A 20,972-nucleotide genomic window follows, 5' to 3' on the forward strand; every position below is an offset into this window, starting at 1 on the left:
AATGAGCTCCCTTAATCCTTGTTATGAAAAAAAAACAAAACAGATTTTCCTTGAATGCAACAGATGAGATTTCCAATACAGCTTTTTATGGCCTAAACCAAATGGAGTAAACTAGATGAAATGATAAGATAAGACACACCTTTATCGATCCCCAGCGGGGAAATTGGGTGAATTGACATTAAGTCAAACATTTAATTTGCACAAAGAGATACAGTAAATTGTCTTTGATATCACTGTGATCTAAAAGAGTAGTTTGATATTTTTGGGAAATGTGCTGATTTGCTTTGTTGCCCGAGAGCTAGATGAGAATGTCCGTTACCACTGTCATGTTGGGTCTTTCAGTACGAGGCTACAGCCAGCAGACGTTAGCTTAGCGGCACGTAAAACCACACATTGTTGTTTTATCAATTCAGTTTTCGTACGGATTAAACAAGCGAAAGTATAAAAGTAATTTTGTTACGTTCTGACCGAGCCGGGCTAGCTGGTTTCCCTGTTTCTATGCAAAGTTAAGCTAACCGGCTAACGGCGCTAGCTGCGTCTTCTCGTCTAACTCTCGGGAAGGAAGGCAAATGAGCGCATTTCCCTAAATGTCGAACTGTTCCTTTCGATTTTTTGGAGGAGTTTTTAGCATCAAGTTCATCCACGTCAGAGAATAAATCCCCACTCACTTAATAATATGACAAATGAGTTGATCATTTGTGCAGAAGTTAGCTTGGAGCCTCCATGCAGCCTAACCATATAGCCTAGATCGCTTATATAAACAATGCTGATTATGGTTGTTTTAATAAATATACAACTCCCATCACCCCGACACCTGCTCGTCTCTTAGAAACCCCCCAAAAATGTAATTGTTTTTTTAAAAAGCGATGGAAATAAGCTTCAAGATTGGTCAAGTAGAAACAGGTAACTCGAGCACCTGCTGTGAGGAAAAGAAAGAAAAATGTTTTAACTTTTTGATTATGTCCCGTCATTCCAGAAAAGATCTAGTACATTCATTGTCACCTCTCTGCTGTTTATCCTAGCCAGTGGAGGTACAGCTAACACTGCTTCGCTAAACATAAACTAAACCTCGGATTCTCCCCTCAGGTCTAAGTGCTTTTTCGTCAAGATATCTTGAGGTGCTGTACAATTCACAAACGCGTTCCTGAGTTTTGTTTGTTACGTTTGTTTGTTTTGCAGACACGGGATCAGAAGAGAGTCAGGGCCCAGACTACTGCCGCCCTGACCGATTGCTGCTCCTAGCAGGACAATAAAGAACGATTGACCGACTTGTCAATCTCAGTTTTTGCAGACTCGCCGCTGAAGTTTTAAAGCTCTTAATAATCGTCAGCTCATGCCATGAATGTAGATCGTGAGGCAAATAAACAAAGGAAGAAAATCAGAAAGCACCACTTCAGGCACTTGGATAGCCAACTAAATCTCAAGAACAAGAACGTAACGATATATATACACAGACACTGGGGCGTCTCTTCTGAAAGCCAACTTGCTTGCAATGTGTAAACAATGCCTGGCTTTCTGGAGTGTCAAGCATTCAAATTAAAACTCTTGCTCGTTAACTGCAGACCTGCCAGTTGTCTCATGAAACCAGGTCTCCCGGCGCGTCTAAAACCCTGCCTGTGAGAACTCAGTGGGCTTGTGTTGGCCTTCTGTGTGCCTTTCCCTCCAGCACAATGCTTCTGCCCTGAGGGGAGGAATTGTGGATGCCTCTTTTTTCTCAAGGGCGGAATCTATCTTTTCACTGGCTGCAGCCGAACATTTTGTTCCACTCAGTGTACGTGTCAATCTCTTTCTGTGATATACTGGCTTGGAACTTACAAAAGACACTCTCAAAGTCCTGGTAGGTGAGGGGCCTGACCTGTCCCCTGGGCATCATACCCGACATGTCCATGCCCTGTGCAGAGACGTGTAACAGACCCACCAGGGCCTCCTGGCAGAGTCTGGCCACGTCCAGGCCGGAGAAACCCTCGGTACGCTGGACCAGCAGCGCCAGCTCCTCCTCACTCAAGCAGTATTTGTGCTGAGATTGAGCCAGGAGCTGACCCACGATCTGGTGTCGGGCTCCGCCATCCGGCAGGGGCACCAGGACCCTCCGAGAAAAGTACCTGCGCAGCCCTTCGTCCATGTCCTGGGGTCTGCTCGTGGAGCAAACCACCAACACTTGGTTGCCTGCGTCCTCGCCTGAGCCCATGAGAAGTGAGTCCAACTGGGCAAGGAGCTCCCCCTTCAGCCGGTTGATGGGGCTCTCTTCGCTGAGGTGTGCCGACAGCAGCATGTCCACCTCACTGATGAACAGTACAGAAGGCTGCCGGCAGCGCGCCACAAGGAAGGATGCTCGGATAATTTTCTCCCCCTCTGCCAGCCACTTGGTGGCCAACGTGGAACCGTTGAGCTGGAGGAACGGAGCCCCTAGCTGGCTGGCCAGGCAGCGACCCAGCAACGTCCTGCCACTGCCCCTGGGGCCAAACAGCAACACGCAACGTGGGACTGGTCCTAAACTGCTGAACATGTCCGGGCGCAGGATGGGCCACAGGACCTCCTCCTTCAGGGTTGCCTTGGCCAGTTCTAGTCCTGCAATGTCACTCCAATCCACTGGGGGCCCCTGCTGAACGATTTCAGAGGTAACCATGTCCAGGAGGTGGGGGTCACTGTTTTTTAGCTGCTGTTCGGCAGGCCGGGAGGAGGAAGTGGACGAGGAGGAGGTAGGCCCTGGCGCCGAGTGGGAGAGGTGGAGACGGAGGTCATCAGCGCCTTGCTCACTGAGGGAAGGGGAGGTGAAGCTGCCAAGGGAATCCGTTGAGCGGGAACCCCCCAGGGTGGAGGTGACATAGGCCGGTGGAGTCAGCGGACCACCTGTTGCCTGGCTGCTGTACTTCCTCTGCTGCTGCTCTGAGGACATCGTGGACTGCTTCTGAGGATTAAAAGGTAAAGACGACTTCTCCGCACCTCTGTCGAATCCACCACCGGCGCTGTTGGAGCCTCCATTTGCGCTGCTGCTGTCAGCTATCCTGTACATGGGACTCTCAGCAGAGCTCCGGGCCTGGCCGTAGCCAAAGTTAGCGTAAGCAGAGTCTATCTCCCCTTGGCCGGTCATGTAGAAGGCTTTCCTCTTCAGTGAGTTGGAGGAGCTACTGTTGAGAGGCGTGGGGGCGATTGGGGTCAGGTTATGGCTCTGGTATGGGTATCCAGGTAAAGCAGAAGAAGGGGGAAGGGGTGTAGGTGCAGCGATGCCTGAGGGGAGGTATGAGGATGGAGGGGGTGCTCCCCCAGGGCTGTATCCTGGCCCGACTGAGCTCTGAGCTGGGTAGCCTGCTGGGGGGTAATTATAACTAGACAAGTTGGGGGAGCCTCCGTTGTAAGCTGGGACTAAAGTGGGGTGGGAGGGCGGATGCGGCGGCTGCAGGAGCCCAGAGCTGTGCAGCGGGGAGGGAAGCGCTGGGGCCTGGGCGGACTGGGAGCTGTAACTACTGTGCAGGTAGGAGCTGCCGTATGGGGGGCCGTATTCCTGAGAGGACATGGAGGAGGTGTGGAGGGCGGTGGCGGTGTGGCTCCCGCAGCTGCTGCTGGAGTAGCTGGGCTCGCTCAGGGTGCTGGAGGCCAGGCCCGGGGAGCTGCACATGCCAGACACCACCTCTGAGGCCGCCGCCATCCCTCCCTTTCGGATAGAGACCCCCTCAGGGATGCAGCTCATGGGGTAAACGCCATCCTGCCAGGGCTCCGATTCCCCTTTGCGTCCGTTCATCACCCCCGGGGCCTCCGAGTAGGAGCCCGGCATCTCCAGAATGCCGGAATACTTCTCGGCATACTTCTTGAGCAGGTTGGAGGCGGTGAGGGCCGAGATGTCGTCATTGGCCCAGGCGTACTGGTAGGCGGCTGAGCGCTGCAGGTGGCCAGGCACCGCCCTGTAGGCCTCAGCCTTGTGGGCTGGCGAGCGCGTGGTGGAGGAGATGTCGAAGTGCTGTTCGGCCCACTGGCTGTGCTCGGGGGTCCACTGCATCTTTAAGCCTGAGAGAAACGGAGACAAAGACAACTGCATGTGAACACATTGACATGTTAAAATCTGTTTCGCAATAATTACAAATGACAACACCTTCAAATTGCCTGGGATGGGAGGGTCGTCAATTAAAAAGGTGATATTCATCAGGAGGCTTGTTCGGCGTGGTGCTCTATTATTTTCTATTTTTCTTCCTGATATGTACTTTTGAGAGGGTGTTGTGTCCGACCGCATATAAGTTGTCCATTTCTACAGATCCTAAGATGGACAGAGTGGGTGTCGGCAGGTATAGTGCGGCACAGAGGGATTGTGGGATGGCTGGTTACGGCAGCCCTAATGCACCCTGGCCAGACCAATAAGACAGAGGCATTGAGGGTCACTCTATAATCCCCGGCTCATCTGAGGTGGCTGGAGATGGGTTTGAAAATGCGCCTCGCAGAGTACCACAAAGCAACACACACACTCACATACACCCCTCCTTTGCTCATGATGCTTTCATCGCACACACACACACACACACACCCGTGCTCAGACACACAGGCGTTTGGAAAAAAAACTACCTATGCCTGCACTCAGGCGTGCACGTGCACACACACACACACACACACACAGCCTCACGTCCACTGACCCAGACGGACAAACACAGGGCGCGCGCAGGAGCTACAGCGAGCAATGAATTACAACACATTGTGTCTCAAGCTTAGTTCCTGTCTGCACGGCTCCACCTTGACCTCCTCTCTCTCTCTCTCTCCACCGCTCTCTCTACCTTCCTGTCTGCCTCTCTTCTTCATGTCTTCTCCCCAAGCCTCTCCTCTTTGCTTTTTTTGTGTCGTCCATTTGCCACCCCCACCACCTTCCGCTAGATCCTCTTTTATTTCTCTTTACCTCCCCTTTTTATTCTGACTCCATCTATTTCGATACCTCTCCTTTTTCATTCCCCCCTTTTCCTTCGTGGCCGCCCCTCCTCGTATTTACTCCCCGTGTGCTTGCTTCGCCTCCTCCCCTCCCCTCCTTGCTCCATCTCATCTCAGACACACTCACCTGGCTCTCCCCTTTATTGCCTCGGGAGGCTGGAGAGCCACTGTTTCCTTTAATCCCAGCCAATGCCATCTGCAAACACTGACAGTCGCACGGCCGACTCCATAGTTGTCTCACTATCAAAGCCGCGGTGGCATCAAAGGCCGGAAGGGGAGTAAATCACAGCCGCTGCGGCAGATTGAACCCCCGTTTGATTTGACTTAGTGCACACAAATAAAGGATAATATCGGTGTCATTTAGGCTGCTTCCCCCGACTTATTGACTGGCTGCGGATGCATGTGGGGATCCGCAGCTGGGGGTCTGGTAAGCGAATCCCTACTTCAGAATTGGTTCGTGCGTGTGTTTGTGTGGGCATGCACAATGAAATCCATTCATAGAGGAGCAAATCTTCCCCCATCCTCCTATCCACTTATGCTACTGCAAACACACACAAACAGCAGACACAGAGACACGATCACACTCTCTTGCTCTCTTTTCTGAGGCCCTGTGTTTGTTTGGTAACAACACAGGGGAGGGAGGAAAGGGGGGGGGGGGATCCCTAGACTCCTATTTCCTCTCTGATCCTCCTCTCCAGCCATCTCTCGGTAGACGCCACTGGCTAATTAGCAGAATGGCGATCTGCTAATTGTGTTAATTTACAACATTTTAGCCGAGGGGAGTCTAGCAGGGGCTGGCAAGCCTGTCACCCCCCCCCAGTGTGGCCAGCCGACGCCTCAGACAAAAGGCTGAGCAGAGAAAAGTTTTGTATTAGCCGGGAGGCTCCTTTAATATTGAGGATATATTAGGCTTATATTAGACAAAATTAGGCTCCAGGCCAAATCCAGGTAGACACCGTTATACTGTTATGTGCTTTTTTTTTTTAAAACATAAAATCAAAGGATCCGAAAAAGGAGTTACGTCAATACGGCAATCCTATCTAATAACTGTTGTTGTTTATCCTCCCTAATACCGTGTAATCCCAACACAGCGCAAACAAATATACAAATAATATCACTGTCTCGTGGCAACAGAGTAAATCATACAACGTTTAAGAGCGTTTAGAGTCGGGGCTTGTTCTCGGTATTGTATTCTGAAGCCACACGTTTGATCTGTGGCCAGGAGCAAAACGCCGGTCTGGCGGTGCACGTTCTATAATTTCAACATTAGCTCATTAATAGATAATACGTAGCTGAGGAAAGTGAGGGGGAAAAGGCTCCGAGGCCAGATCCAGCCTCGTCTTCACTGCACGTCTTTCTCGCGGTCTCTCGACGCTCCGGCACGCCATGAAGCTGCGTCACAGACCGCGGGGGTCAATCTACGTGTCATTTAATGCTGCAGTAAGTAGTCTGCCATTCAGTGATCGAGTTCTATTGACCACCGCTGGTGATCCAGTACTTCACCTTGGCTTTTACTCTTGCTGTGTAGTTACTGCGTTCTGGCTTTATGTTGCAGTTACTGCCTGGCTCGGCTTTTTCTGGGCTCCAGAACCTGCCGTCACACTTCAGTGCTCTCTTTGTGGCTGCTGTGTGTTGGCAACAATCTAGTGATACGACATGTGTCATGAAACAGGCGGTACCATTCAAACACAAACTTAAGATTAATACATCCCTGTATGTGACACAGTACACATTTTACAAGACAGCTAACAATCGCTATAACTGCTTGACAATAGCTGCTGAGTTAGCAACCGCTAGCTTTAGCGAAAGGCAAATTTACTGAGAGAACAGAGAACAGGATGGAGATGTGAGGAAGGGAGGATGGAGAAAGGCACGGGCAGAAGACGAGGGGGGGAGAGCAGAAAAAAATAAAATAAAAACAAGCCTCGCGAATCGCACGCGCTCCTCCTCCGCATAGTTTGACGCTCCATCAAACTGCGATGTGTCCATTTACAGAAACATGAATCTTTCTAATTCAGCCATTAATAAAGATAACGTATATAAAAGAGTGTGTCAGGCTCCATCAGGGCTTTCATCTCCTCTATAATGAGGTTAATGCGGAGACGCAGTGATTACCCCGGCAATGCAAATGAAGGCCAAATGATAACTTGCACTATTTAAATAAGGTAATAGCGATTACTCTACGTTATTCAAATGAGGAGGGATACTTTGAACCGAGCGCTTTGAACTCGCCGCTCCTGCTCCAAAACATATGAAAGGGAAGGAGGGAGGATTGACTTTGGAATCCGCGTGTATCCTCTAATTCAATGTGATGTAAACCAAGGGCAACGAGCAAAGCAAAGTCACATAATATGGACGGCGCAGGGTGGGCGGCGTCGACAAGGAGAGTATTTAAGGTAGCCTGGCTGCTTTATTCTCGCTTTTAAAAGCCCTTAAAAGTCATTGAGAAGTCCTTTAATTCACTGACAAAGGAAAAAGAGACGTGGATAAAAATAAACACAAATATCCTCCGCTGTGTTTTTCTCTGCATGTTAACAACAAGGACTCTGAATGCCTCCCATTCATTTACAAAAACTTCCAAGAACCTTTTTTTGGGGGGGGTTTAAAATATGAAAAGAATTCAGTGGAGCCCAATTTGTCCGAGCCTTTTTACATTGAAATTAGTGTATTCTGGCTGCGATTCATTCATTATTTTTGTTCTGGTTACGACAGACCTGCGAGCTTGAACCCCTTGTTTGATTTTCTCCACAATCTTCTGAGTTTTTTTGTCTTTTTTCGAGGCCTGGGGGAAATTCACGAGTCATCTGGATGGACACATTTAAGTGTGAGGGTAAAAGTGTGTGTTGCAGAGAGAGACCGTGCACTCAGCTGAGACAACATCCAACAGAAATCTTCACCACCTTCTGAGGCGTCAAGCTTGCCGGCGCTTCGTTTTTTTTCCTTCCTTTCTCACTTCTTCTTCTCCTCCTCCGGCCTCCACATAGAGAAGCCTAATCATTCTCATTACACTCGGCGTCCATCTGCATCAACAGAGCTGCCTATTACCGCGCGTGTGTGTGTGCAGTAAACAGCTCTTTAGAGAGAGCTAATGAGCTCTTTTAAGTCTGTCCGCTGTGTGATTCTGCAAGCGGGGTGTCAGAGCAAACTGCCCATTTCGGTAACGTCATAATTAAGCCGTGTGTGTGTGTGAGAGGAGGACGAAGAGATGCAGACACACACACATCCTGAGACAAGACGTACAAATGTGTGTGCCCTTTTTGTCTTTCTAACGCAAACAGACACTGAAGACCTTCAAGAACAAGCTATCGTGTCATATTCTTTATATATTTAAAAAAAAAAAAAAAAAAGTGTAGGAGGAGAAGCTGCATGACAGGCGATAACTTCATCAAAAGAGACCTGTTTTCACACACCACCGGGGAAATCTAACCGCTTATTCAAATCCTTATCAAATACACCGGAGGGCATCTTTTAACCTCTAAATCGCTGCACTCAAAAAAAACCCGCATGTAGCTACTGTTCTATGAGTGTGTGCAGGGCCCTGTGTGTGTGTCTGACAACCTCCGGACCACCTTGTTAATGAGTCCAGCACACTGTGACTAAGCCACGGGCTACGCTGTATTGGCACACAACCTGCAGCAGAGAGTCAAATAATGTGATTAGGTCCCCGCAAAAGGCAATTAATTATGAAATTACTCATACGCAAAGTCAGAACTCCCTGCCCGCGTTTCGCGTCTTCTTCCGAGCAACAGTTGCGGGAAAAGTGGCAAAAAAATTTAAAAGCTCTTCATTACGCGTGGTTCGTTTGGAATCTGAAATAAAAAAAGACAAAATGCGTGAACCAAGCTCCTCTTCCGTCCCCATGTGAGATGGCAAAAAAATGCAAGAATCCGGATCGCCGTCTTTGAAGCCGGCGGTTGGAGCCCAGCCACAGCTTACCATTACAGCGACTTGAGTCTGTCGCAGAGCAACGACGACGACAACAACAACAACAACAGATAAGGGAGTAAACAGAGAGAGTTCAAAGTCTAGACGGCGAGCAGTGACCGGGGAGAGATGAGCTGTCACTAACTCAAAGACAGTAAGAGAGGGGGGGGAGGGATCGCTGTACAGATGACAGCTCGGAGCTGCGATATAAGGATATTTGACAAATGACAGCATCTTTAAAAAAAATCATAAAAAAAAATCAAATATTCATTGTAATCTGTGATCTCTGACCCTGTGATAAGTTTTACGACCATCAAAGTTTGAAACGTCTTTTGTGGAGCAGATTTGGAGTAAAAAAAGAAATCCAGCTTTGAGAAATGGGCTTGGTTCTGCTATGTAAATGCTAAAAATATTAGGGTGTGTTTAATGACGACTCTAAATTTAGCTCGCAGGAGAAATCAGGCTTAACTCGCCATAAATCTCGCACTAAATTCCAGAGGCGTATCGCCGTCACCTCTGCCAGCCGGTATCAGATCTTCCTCGGAGCTGTATAAATTGACACTGTCTAAATTTCCTTTTTACTAGACAGACTATTGAATGGGTGGGTTAAATGGGTAGGGCGCAGTTAAACAAATGCTCCGGATCAAGGAAATTGTGCGTGGCTTCTTTTGTCATTCAGAGAGGAAATTGAGAGATATTCGGCGGGGGCTAACGCATGGCATTCATCTATAATGCACTCGGCCTGTCCGTCAGCTACTCCATTTCCTGTGACTAGCGCAGCATGCCTAATCACCCGGCTCTACGCGGGGCTCCTTCCTCAAAGACAGGCCTCTACACACACACACACACATGCAGGACACACTAACGTGACTGGAAACATCAGGCCCGCTGAGGCAAACAGATTATTATTATCGGGGGAACGAAACATCTGTAGGATATGAGCTTAATGTAAATCATATTTAGGGTTGAAGTTACACTAGAGGATTAACTACAGGCAAATAGATTTAGCTCTTTATTCATGGCTTATTACTGATCTATATGACATTAATAAGCAATGTATTTAACAATAAGTTATTGAAGCATTAGAAACAAGTTAGTCACAACTTATAAACACAGTTCAGTTTCTTAAAGAATACTTTTGGCTTTATTATGTTGATACTTTTTAATCCAGATCTATAAAGCATTAACAAACACTTTATTACCGTAGCAGAGTGGTCATAACCTTTAATAAACCCCAGCTATTGTTTTTACTTTACAAAGACATGAGTAGCGACTGATGAACCCCTAATAGAATATGTCTTATTAAGTATTAATAACGTGTTAATTATGTCTTTATCAAGTTAATAAATCATGTATTCATTTATATCAATGATCCAACATTCACTAAACATTAATACACAATTGACCAACTTCATAAAGCCATTAGCAAATGCTTGTAAAACCTCAATGAGTAATTATTGATCACGGGTTTATAAGTTAACTTGTTACTAATGACTTTAATGAATCATGTAAGTCATATTACTCATCTGCAAAAGCACTGATGAACAATGTATTAACTCAAAGCAATTAGTTACAATTTGTAAACCCATACTTGAAGGGTTTATACATTTCAAATTGTAATACGAATGTGTAATACATCACTTAATCCAATTTATAAACTCTAATCCCTAAATGTCTCATTGGAAAGTGGTGTCTCCACATTGCAGCGACAGACAGCTCATACGGCAAACACAAGCTGAAGTAATGCTCGACAGGCTGACTCGTACTTTGTAAGACAAGTAACAAAGAAGAAGAAGTTGTGAGGCTGAACGTCCTCCTACACCAGCGTCGATTACAGCCAGCCACACTGCCCAATGTCTGCAGGGTTTGTCAGGTGACAGCCGGAGCAGCTCCACGTCTACATTCCCCGCGAACGCCTCTGAGGGCGCCCGCCGATGCGCTCCTACCTGAGGCGTGCCCCCGGGGTTAACACGGGCCACGCGCTATCAATACTCCTCTGACGCCCGGATCCATACCTGCGGACCACCACCACTTTGTTTACCTGTGTGTTCAGTAATTAAAATAGATTTCTGAGAGAAGGCCTAATCCTTTTAGAAATGACATCGATCTAGCAGTGCCAGAAAAGCTGCGGCGTAACTTTGTCGGGCTTTTGTCCTCTTCCCCCCTCGTCCACTCTTTTCCCCGTACGAGGACGCTCTCGCCCCCTTCCTCCTCGGTGGAAACTTTGGAAAGTCCTCGACATGAAGGACGTCATTTAGGGCCTGGCGTGGAGGGGGGGGCTGCAGTAAAGAGGTGGCAGGTGGAGATAATAGAGAGGAAGCCTCTAACCTCGTCCAGAGCTGTCTGTCTTCGTAAATAAAATGAGATAATTATTGAGTGAACAACATTATACGCCGACGACGCACTCTTTCTTCTGCCCCCCTCCCGCCAGCGCAGTTGTAAATCTCAACAAACGCGGCTCTTTTGGACATTAAGTGCTCACTAAGCACAGTGGATGCATCATATTTCAAGAGCAGGCGTTGTGTGGGTGAGGAGCTGGGGGAAAATGGAGTGTAATGGTTATCCATTATCTTATACGGCAACGGCGGCAATGATCATTTTCAAGTGACTCATTTCTGGAAGTACCTATCTATTGGCCACTTCGCGAGAAGACTTTGATGGCTAATCCACAACAACTATTCAGAGGTCATTTGCTGCGGCGGGGCCCGAGACACTCGACACAAGAGAACGCTCCAGCCTCCCTCATTATTCAAATACAATCCTCGGGAAGAGATCCGCATCACAAACAAGCGGCGCCGTGGCGCCGCGGCACCCGGAGTGGGCGATTACCTACGCGGCACACTCCGGTCCAGAGTGGAAACATTAATAGTGCAACAACAAATGAATATATCACGATGCAAGCAAGTGTGAAAAAGCACAAAAAAATAGATATCGGTCAAGGGAATTAAATAGTGATGCTGGGGAGTGTATTAACACATCAATGATCCCACTTGTGGAAAAAAAAAAAAAAAAAAAAAAGCTTCAAAAGTATCCGGATAGAAGTCCGCGAGAGAAACCTTGGGATTATTCAATCATATTATATTATTGTGCCGAGGCAAATGTATTTTAAGAAGTGTGGGTGTGATGTTTGTTTGTGTGTGGTCTCGGCTCCACATGAATGGTTACTTAACACCACACTGATTTCCCCTCAGCAGTTAGAGAGGAAAAAAACAGCCGATGCTCAATGATGCATCGCCGTGTTTGTTGCCGCCAGGCTGGTGTGTATGTGTGTGCATATGTCTGTGTGTGTGTGTGTTAGCTGGCACGTAGACAGAGCCCAGGAGTGACTGCTGGAGTGTCACCATCTGTGGATGCATTTATGTCTGTCTGCACTGGGCTGTGTGTGTGTGTGTGTGTGTGTGTGTGGGTGGGGAGTCAGACAGTAGACTGGACCACGGCTCCATAGTTTGCTACTTACGACAGCGGCAGGTAAACTCGGTGCCAAACACTAACTACACTGTGAAAACGGTCAACTTTAGCAAGATGAGAACTTTCCAGATTTAAGATAATATTCTTAAAATCTTTTTCCCTTCAAATAAGGAAAAAAAATGAAATGTACTAATATTGAAATTCACGATTTCATCACTGTGGCTTCTAAATACAAGGACGATTTTAAAGCTGTGAACTCGTTTTTTTTTTTTTCAAGCGTGCAAAACCCTTGGCAAGCAAGCAAGATTAGAGTTCACCAGCAGTTGGTGGAGATTAACGCTCGCCGTGAGCGGCACACGTGCAAAAGGTGTGCGCGCGCGCCTGCGGCGGCTGTGTGGATTACTGAAGGGGCCCTGGCTGGGATAACCTCTACCCCCAGCCTGTGCACACGCAGGATCCTTCGCCGTGCGTGTTTTGAAGTGTCAAATGCTGCACACTTCATACAGTTTCTGGTAAGATCTGCCAACTCATGCGTCGTCTCAGCATGTCCCAAACCATGTTCACGGTTTTATGTATATAATAAAGTTATTAAATTACACAATCATTTGTCCACTTCTCTGCGTACAATGAGCTGGGAAAAAAACAAACTTTGGAGTCATTTATCTTAACGTCACAGCTTTGCCTTTGTGTGACAGTAGAATATAAAGATGTAGCGGTGAGTGGCAGGATAGGTGAGAGGGGAACGGGCCGGGAGGACATGCCGGATAAGGTCATGCAGTCGGACTCACACTCCAGCCCACACCGAGTCATCGGGACACCTCAACGGGCAACATATTATCCCATTTTTAATGCTTTTATCGCAGCTCCGGGTGTTGAGACGGAAACCGGCCCTCAGGTGCGACGGCTGGGGGGGTGCCACGCGCACACGCCTTTAAATCCACTGCGGCTCGCATTATGCTGGAATTCGCACAGTTTGTCTAAACAGTCAAACAGCGGATCAATACGCCCATCGATCGGTGGCATTGAGACTGAACTGGTCGTGTCGAGGGGGGGGGGCAGGAGATTCTCACTAGAGCTTGCTGCAGGCTGAAGGACGCACACACACAATATATAGAGAGACACACAACACATATATATATATATATATATATATATACAGACGGCACAGCTGAGGATCTGGTGTGTGTACAATACAAATATTTGCGAACGCCTGTATACAGATTCATGAACACACTTCTATCTGCCTCTCTACCCGCTCCGACAGAAACTCGTGCTTCCTCGGGACACACCGGCACATCGGCGTTCATCCCACATGAGCAGATTCAGGTCCTGTCCGTTCAAGTCGGAGCGGTCTGCCAGCAGTTTGTCTCAAAGTGAGGGCATCCAGTCAGCGTCGGCAGCTGAATATCAAGCTGGCTGCCGGCGCGTCTCCCCTGCGCTCAACTGACACAGTCGATAGCTCTGCATTATTCATGGCGGGGGGACGGCCAGGGGGCCGATGAGATGGCCTCTCGCTGAGGGCTGGATTTCAGCCGTCCCAAACTCTACGGGGCCTGGCGGACGCGTGACACCTTCAACAACTGCTTATCGTCAGCGAAAATGACAACGCAAGGCACAGGGAAAGGGCACGCAACTTTAAAGGGGAGGCTCAATGAAGGAGAAGGGGGGGGGGGGGGGTGTTAGCAAATTCAAAGGAAAATTTGTAGGTTTTGAACAAGACCGTAAGTTTGACACGCTAGTTTGAAGACAAGCCTTTCACAATGAGATGCCGCTGCCTTTTAAATACAATGGAACACAGCTAAAAAATAGGCCCCGCTCTGACAAGTAAAGTACATATTATGACTCCCTTGTCAGCTCCTCTTGTTTGCTATCAAGTCAATAAACACGGATCACAAAGTTTACACGAGAACCTGAAGCGTCCTCTTTGCGCTAATAAAAGGAAAACAAATCATAATTTCAAATGTTGCTCATCCGCGTTTGCTGATTTCCATTACACAGACTAAAGACATCAATTAGCTAAACTGCATCTGTTAAAAAAATAATAATAAAAGAGGAGGAGGGGGGGGGGGCAAGAAAGGAAAAGAAGACAGTTATTTGGAGTAAATCAAACAAGACGCAAAGAGAACCAGAGGCAATGAAAAAAAAAACATCAGGCTGCTTGATATCAGATCTCTGGAGGAGAAATTTGATGGGCACCGATGAGCAGAAGGCATCTCAGGAGAATTGGACAGAGGAGAGATTTAATGTGATCATAGGGGACGCTCATCTTTCAGGGAACGGGGTAATAATGAGCAATCAATAACGTCCTTAACAGAGTTAGAGCGAGTTGGCTGACAGCAGATGTAAGGCTCCGGCTAACAGCCTACGTCTGATCTCACATTACCACACCGGGGTCCGGGTTTAACGCGCGCACGGGGGCAGTGTACAGTATGTACGTACCAGCATATGGACCAGCACACCAACATATGGACACACGTTTCCCTTTTCTTTTTTCTCCCTCCGTCAACCCACACACATTCACGCGTACCCCACCTCACGCACACACTCTCCTCAGGTGACATCCGCCAGCGTGGTGTCATAGTCGATCGATCAATAGCTGTAATCACATTCAGAGGCGGCCAACGCGGCGGTGGGCTCCGTGCTGTGAACACGGTTTAGCCTAAATGACAAGCGACGCTGGCAGATTCTATCAGCGGTACTTGCGAGGTAATAGAAAGAACATGCAGTATTTATTTATAAAGTAAGTAAAGCTCTGTACTCCGCTGTCTGTATGGGTCGAGTGGCATTAGCCTGACTATAATAATGTGTATGTAAGAAATAAACATTACTGAAGCTAGCTAACTGTAAATTAGGGCTGTCACTTCAGATGGGAACATTTTGGATATTTGCCGACTTTGTAAAGCTTAACTGCATCACAATAACGTTAGCTTAGGGTTGGGCTAATTTAGTTAATTCCAACAAATGACGTATACGTAAAAATTTGTTAAAATAAACTAAAAGAAACAAAAAAAAACTTTCTTGAAAGTGTTTTGTTTTGACTGACCAACTGTCCAAAACTGAACGATAAATACCAGCTAATAGTAACACAAGGGAGGCTGGGAGCTGTGAATTTGAGGTATTTTTACTCAAAAAATGTAGTTAGTTAGTAATTGTCTAAGCAGCATTTCAAACGTTGTCTTCTACCAGAAGACATCACTTTTTTGTCTTGACATTGGCCCCGAACAATTCCGTTCCTTCAACCGCTTTCGCTGCAATACTGCTGACGAAAATGTCAAATGCTTGATAAGGATCTGGACATTCCAGTCAGTGTTGAACTTGAAATGTGACCTGGGTGTAGTTTGTCACTGTTGACTGAAGAGGCCAGTACATGGTAAGTAGCTGTCAATACTAAATGTGTACACACAAAACGTCTTAACCCTAAATAACCTTTTACTTTGACAACCCTGCATATCAGTCGCAGACAGAGAAAGAGATATTAAATACCTCTCTGTTCACTATTCTGCTTGTTCCCTACATGGCTCTGCCTGGACTGCAGTGAGAGAGACAGGGGCCTTTATAACAGCGTGGATGTGCGTCGGCAACTTAAAGTACTTTCACATATTTTCAGTGCAATATTTCTCGCAGCAGCCGCAGTTAGAAACCCCTGTTTCCCCCTCTCACTAAATAAATAATTACAGCTTTATTACTGTGTGGATGCAGCTCCGAACCGGAGGCGGATGCAGGATCTCTACCTGTTTGTCATCTGGACAAGAAACACAATGCTGAAAAGAGATCTCCAAAAGACAAAAGATGATCTCCAGTTTCGGAAACCGGAACAGGACTCTGCCATCAAAAAAAGTGCTGCGTAAAAGTACGAAATGCAGAGAGAGAGAGATAAACATCCTCCGGTGAAGAAGATGGGAATATGATCAGGTGGAGAGGTGGAAAAAGAGGGTGCGATTCAGCGGGGAGAAAAGACCGTGCTGTATTTATCGAAGAGATGAGCTGTGACATAAGATAAGGAGTGACTCCGCTGTCCTTTTGGAAGGGGAATGTCATTCCGCCACTGAGGTCCCAGGAGGGAGATGAGTCAATGCCGAGGGAACGAAGGGCCAACAGCACAGCCTCAAATTTAGGCCATATTTTCATGTTTTTGAAAAGTTGTCACGATGCAGTTATTCACCGCAAAATCAAACCGACTTTCTGCTTTTAATACTCAAAACTGGCCTGCTTGTGAAGACATATACTTCACACTAACCCTACTGCACGTCTGCAAAACGGATGGACGTGAAGTCAACGGACGGCTTTCATTTTGCAAACCATATCATTCTGTTGCAGGGGCTCCAACCCTTGTCAACAACATGCCGTCTACCAACAGCTGACCTGACGTGTCAAGAGGGTTTCAGCGTCTCCTAGCAACAGTACAACGCTCCGGCGCTACATGCAAATCCGAAACCACAACACGGACTTCTGCACTGAGTCATTTCTAAAGGCTTTGCCGTCCAGCAGATCTTCAAATAGTGCTGCGAATGTAAGACTAATTCTGTGTTTATTCTGTACGTGTTACATGTTCGCGGATCGCAGCTTTAGCGCCGCCGCTCATCAGGTTCGGTAGCCGCGCTAGAAGCTACGGGGGCCTCGTATCTTATCAGTCAGTCGATGAACAGCGTGCAGGAAATGAGACGCGCCGCCGGCAAACTCTCATCCGTCAAGACACGCCGGTTCAATTACCATGCTGTTGTAGCACAAAGAAAAGAAACCAAACAAACAGGACGCACGGCGTGGCGGCGAAGTGGGGGAATTGAATCGCCGCCGTTACACAAGCGAAGTCATTAGTCGCGTCCATATAGAGAAACCAGACGGGAGGACGGAGGTAGTGTGTTATTAGCGAGAGAGGAAGTGACTAACTTCTAGCAGCTCGGGCATACATCTGCATCTTTCTAATCATGAGTGTGTGTGTGTTTGTTTCTGATGCAGCCCCCTCATATTACTGTACTTGTTTGCTGCCTCTGTCTGGAGATGGAAAGGAAAAAAAGGGCGGGAGGGGGGGGGGGGGTGTATAAAGAGAAAGAGAGACAGAATGGGAAAGCGATACACTGAGAGAGAAACAAAGACTGAAACAGACACATACAGAGAGAGATAGGGAGGGATGCTGATGTGTGTACTGCATCCCAAGGGATCACTTACTCAGTATAGACACAGTACTGGAGGATAGAGCACAGCAAGGGTTCATTGGCCAAAATCTCTCCTCTTTACACACACACACACACACAATCCCTCCAAGCAATATTCCTGTAAGCACTCGTCCACTGAGGATAACCGCATTGACTGAAGTGGAGTCAATGTAAGAGGACGGCAGAATGAGGGGAGTGATAAAAAAAAAAAAAAAGAGACGGAGGGATCAGGAGAAAGCAGCAGGAGGAGGAGTGTCCACCTGGCCGGCGTCCAGGGGAATTAAACAGTCTGTTTACCGCTCTCAGCGCCTCGGCAGCGCCATGTTAGCCTAATGGCACGGACACGAAGCCAATTGATTTGTGGACCAATAGACCTGTCCCACAGCACAGGCAGATTACCTAGATCACTGGCTCCGCATCGAGCAGACATCGCTTCTCATTGCGCCCCCCCACCCCACCCCCACCCCCCGGGCGGTGGAATGTGAACAAGGTTTAGGCGTGCGTCTGTGTGGGCATACTCACATACATGTACACGTGTCCCTCGGATTAGAACATGAAGCGAGGGGGCCGGTTTATGTGCGTGGGGGTTCATCGCTCTCGACTTGCGTGTTGTAGCCTTCAGGCCTCATTTGTTATATTTTTTTTCATTGATGATATATGCTCCTCTGTGGGTTTGGGTAATGACGCGGCTTTGGGTGGCGTCGTAATGTTACATATAGGGTCATACAATGTTATCGTTTTGCAAAATTCTGCTTCTGAAATTAGTAATTCAGAGCAAATTGAGGCTTCACAGTTTGAGGAAAGTATCTAACTTTTTCTGACTAATACTGTGATTGTGACCTAAATTATGATGATTGATTTAATAGATAGTTGCTTGAAAAATACTTGATTTTGATCATGACATAAAATAAAAAAGTAGAGTTATATTTATTAATAGCAGCTATGTAGTTTGGGCAAAAATGACGAACGTCTAGTAGCTAATGTCTGACAATGTTCGGACTTTCAATAATAACGTTAGCTTAAGTGGCTAAAGTGCGGCGCTGTCAACGGTCGCGCTACGTTAACGTTGCCGAGCTACTTCACTCTGTCTCTCTCTCCGTCTCAATACTGTGACTTAGTTGTGATACGCTTTAAGTTTTAGCCGCACTCTCTTTTGTCATTTTCACTCAACAACTGTCGAGCTACTTGCTAGCTAACGGTCTACAATTAGCCTGAAGCAACGGCCGAGATCATTTCTGTAGAAAGAGACTTCCTCAAAAGTGTCTTTGGCCAAACACACCGACACACAGAGAGCTTGATTAACGAGAAGTCAAGAGTTCTGTTTTGTTGTTATATGAACACACATTAAAGTTATTAATCGACTAAAACTTTCAAAATACGATAAAATGTCAGTGATTTCAAACTTTCACTCTTTCAAATTGTGATTTTATTTGTCAATTAAATGTTCTGTTAAGTTTTTATTAAAAATTGATTCGTAAAATATCCTGAAAATGTGGAATTGGGAAATGTGGAATTTCCCAGAAGGATCTCATTGACAGTATGCTAACAGTGCACGCTGTTCTAAATTGAATGTTTCACCCAACAAAAAAAACAAAAACCTTGCTGCGGGACAATGAAAGACCACACACACTTGAAACTACAGTTGTCCGAGTGTACGCCGAGGAGTGAGAATAATCCCACATTCTCCACAGTTTTCACTCATGTCAGTGTCCCAGTTGATAAGCATGAAAATCCATTTATCTACAAAGGAGCTGTACGGTCCATGTTGGACAATGTCTCTTTCATGGTCCCCTTGCAGGCCCTTTTTTTCGTCCACAAAGCCACCCAACTGACTCCTCCATGTCTGTAATAGGCCACATTCATTTGATATGGACACATCAAGGGAGATATTGCAGTGTTTTTTTTTGTTGCCGTGCATCAAGAGAAGAGGGGCTGCTTCACAGAAGCGGCAATATGCTCTGAACATAAAAGAACAATGGACGCAAGGCAGATGCAAAAAAGAAAATAAAAAAGACGGATAAAGTGGCCTGGACATGAGCGCCGTACACGTATGCTCGCATGGAGAACCATAGGGACACACGGCAAGGCTCGCTGTCATTACCGTTCAGCTTTTCTCCAGACTGCACTGTGCAAGCAGGAGGACGGAGATCCAGAATTAGGCCTCGGAGGAGGAAGAGGAGCCGTCAGATTACAGATTAGAAGGTGGGGAAGAGGTGGGATTAATGCAGCGCGCGGCTCGGCTAAGGGCGTTGTCAAATTTAGTCCCGTGGATTACACCGTGGCAAGAGGGAAATGTTTAAAAGAAAGAAAAACGACCCTCCTGGAGATCGTTATTGAAGCACTTTCCTCACCGGTCGATGTTATTCATTGCCCATCTAATCCATATTTGTGTAAATGAGGTGCACGGAGCTTTACAACACAAGGCGGACACAGAAAGAAAAAAAAACTCTGGTATTAACCATGATGCTACGTCTTAACCACCCTCTGGCTAATGCGGCTAATGAATGAGAGAGCGCTAGCAGGCTAACGGCTCTAATTCTCCTTCACAGGCTATCATGTTGCAGCCCAGAGACGGATCGATACCATTTGCTCAACACACAGGAGGCCCGGGAATCTATAAAAGGGCTTTTATTGAGTAATTAAACACCCATTACTGTCCCGCGCTGCCAAACAATAAATTTGATCAGCCTCTCAGGCGCAGATCCAGCCACGATTAATACTCAGTGCATGCATGACATAAAAGGCCGCGGTGACATTTTGCTAAGTCCTGTCTTAGACCCTCTGACAGGGGTACGACCGCTTCAAGGTTGTTCAGCGAGGCCGGACTTCAAGAGGGCTCCGCGTGCAATGAGAGCCACATACACGTCCGACCCTGCTGGTCTGGGATCCAGTCCCATTTAGGTCCATATAGCAAGCAGCACGCCCCTCTTTCTATCGAAACTGTTAAGACAGAAGTGATATTTTGAATATTCTTTTCTATTTGCACTTTGGACTGCAACCTTTTAAAGGCTGGCGGTACAGTTAAGTTACTAAATGTCATTTATATCATATTTTAAAATCATTCATATTCAGAATTAGTAATAGTATCGGCCTAAAATACATATTGGTATACAGTTGAGGCTGTTTATAAAGAAATACATTAAATATTGGCTTTCACTTTACTTTAACGCCCACTATTAAGCATTTATAAGCAGTTTATAAACATTAAACAAAGGGTTCATAACGCATTATAATGTAGTTGTAAGCACTTATAAGAGTATTCAAATTAACTCACCTTAAATGGAATATATACACAGAAAGATATGAATGCACGTTTAAGCTTTGTTAAAAAGTCGTACATCAACTCCCTTTGAAATTAATTTCACTTTAAAAAAAGTATAATTTGACTGCTATCCTGCACAGAGCAATAAAGTTCTGATGTTTGTATGAATGATGAAATAAAGATGCACACACACACGCACACGCACACACACACTGTGAAGACAAATACTTCTATTCTTGCACGACAACCGACGTGAATCACACTATCATGTCACATTGGGCTCTTCTGTCCACCCTTCTCAGTGACTGAACACCCCCCCC

General features: G+C 46.7%; 1 protein-coding gene across 1 annotated transcript in view; it reads right to left on the minus strand.

Moving 5' to 3' along the window:
• Positions 1-758: 758 nt before the first annotated feature.
• Positions 759-20,972, minus strand: part of LOC116386078 (fidgetin-like) — a 27,522-nt gene continuing 7,308 nt past the window's right edge. Inside the window, exon 3 of the mRNA XM_031852055.1 lies at positions 759-4,002. Coding sequence (XP_031707915.1) covers positions 1,736-4,002 — 2,267 coding nt within the window. The 3' untranslated portion in view covers positions 759-1,735. The remainder of the gene's footprint in view (positions 4,003-20,972) is intronic.

This window comes from Anarrhichthys ocellatus, unplaced genomic scaffold (assembly GCF_004355925.1).
Source record: "Anarrhichthys ocellatus isolate YVR2014 unplaced genomic scaffold, GSC_Weel_1.0 scaffold12, whole genome shotgun sequence".
NCBI lineage: Eukaryota > Metazoa > Chordata > Actinopteri > Perciformes > Anarhichadidae > Anarrhichthys > Anarrhichthys ocellatus.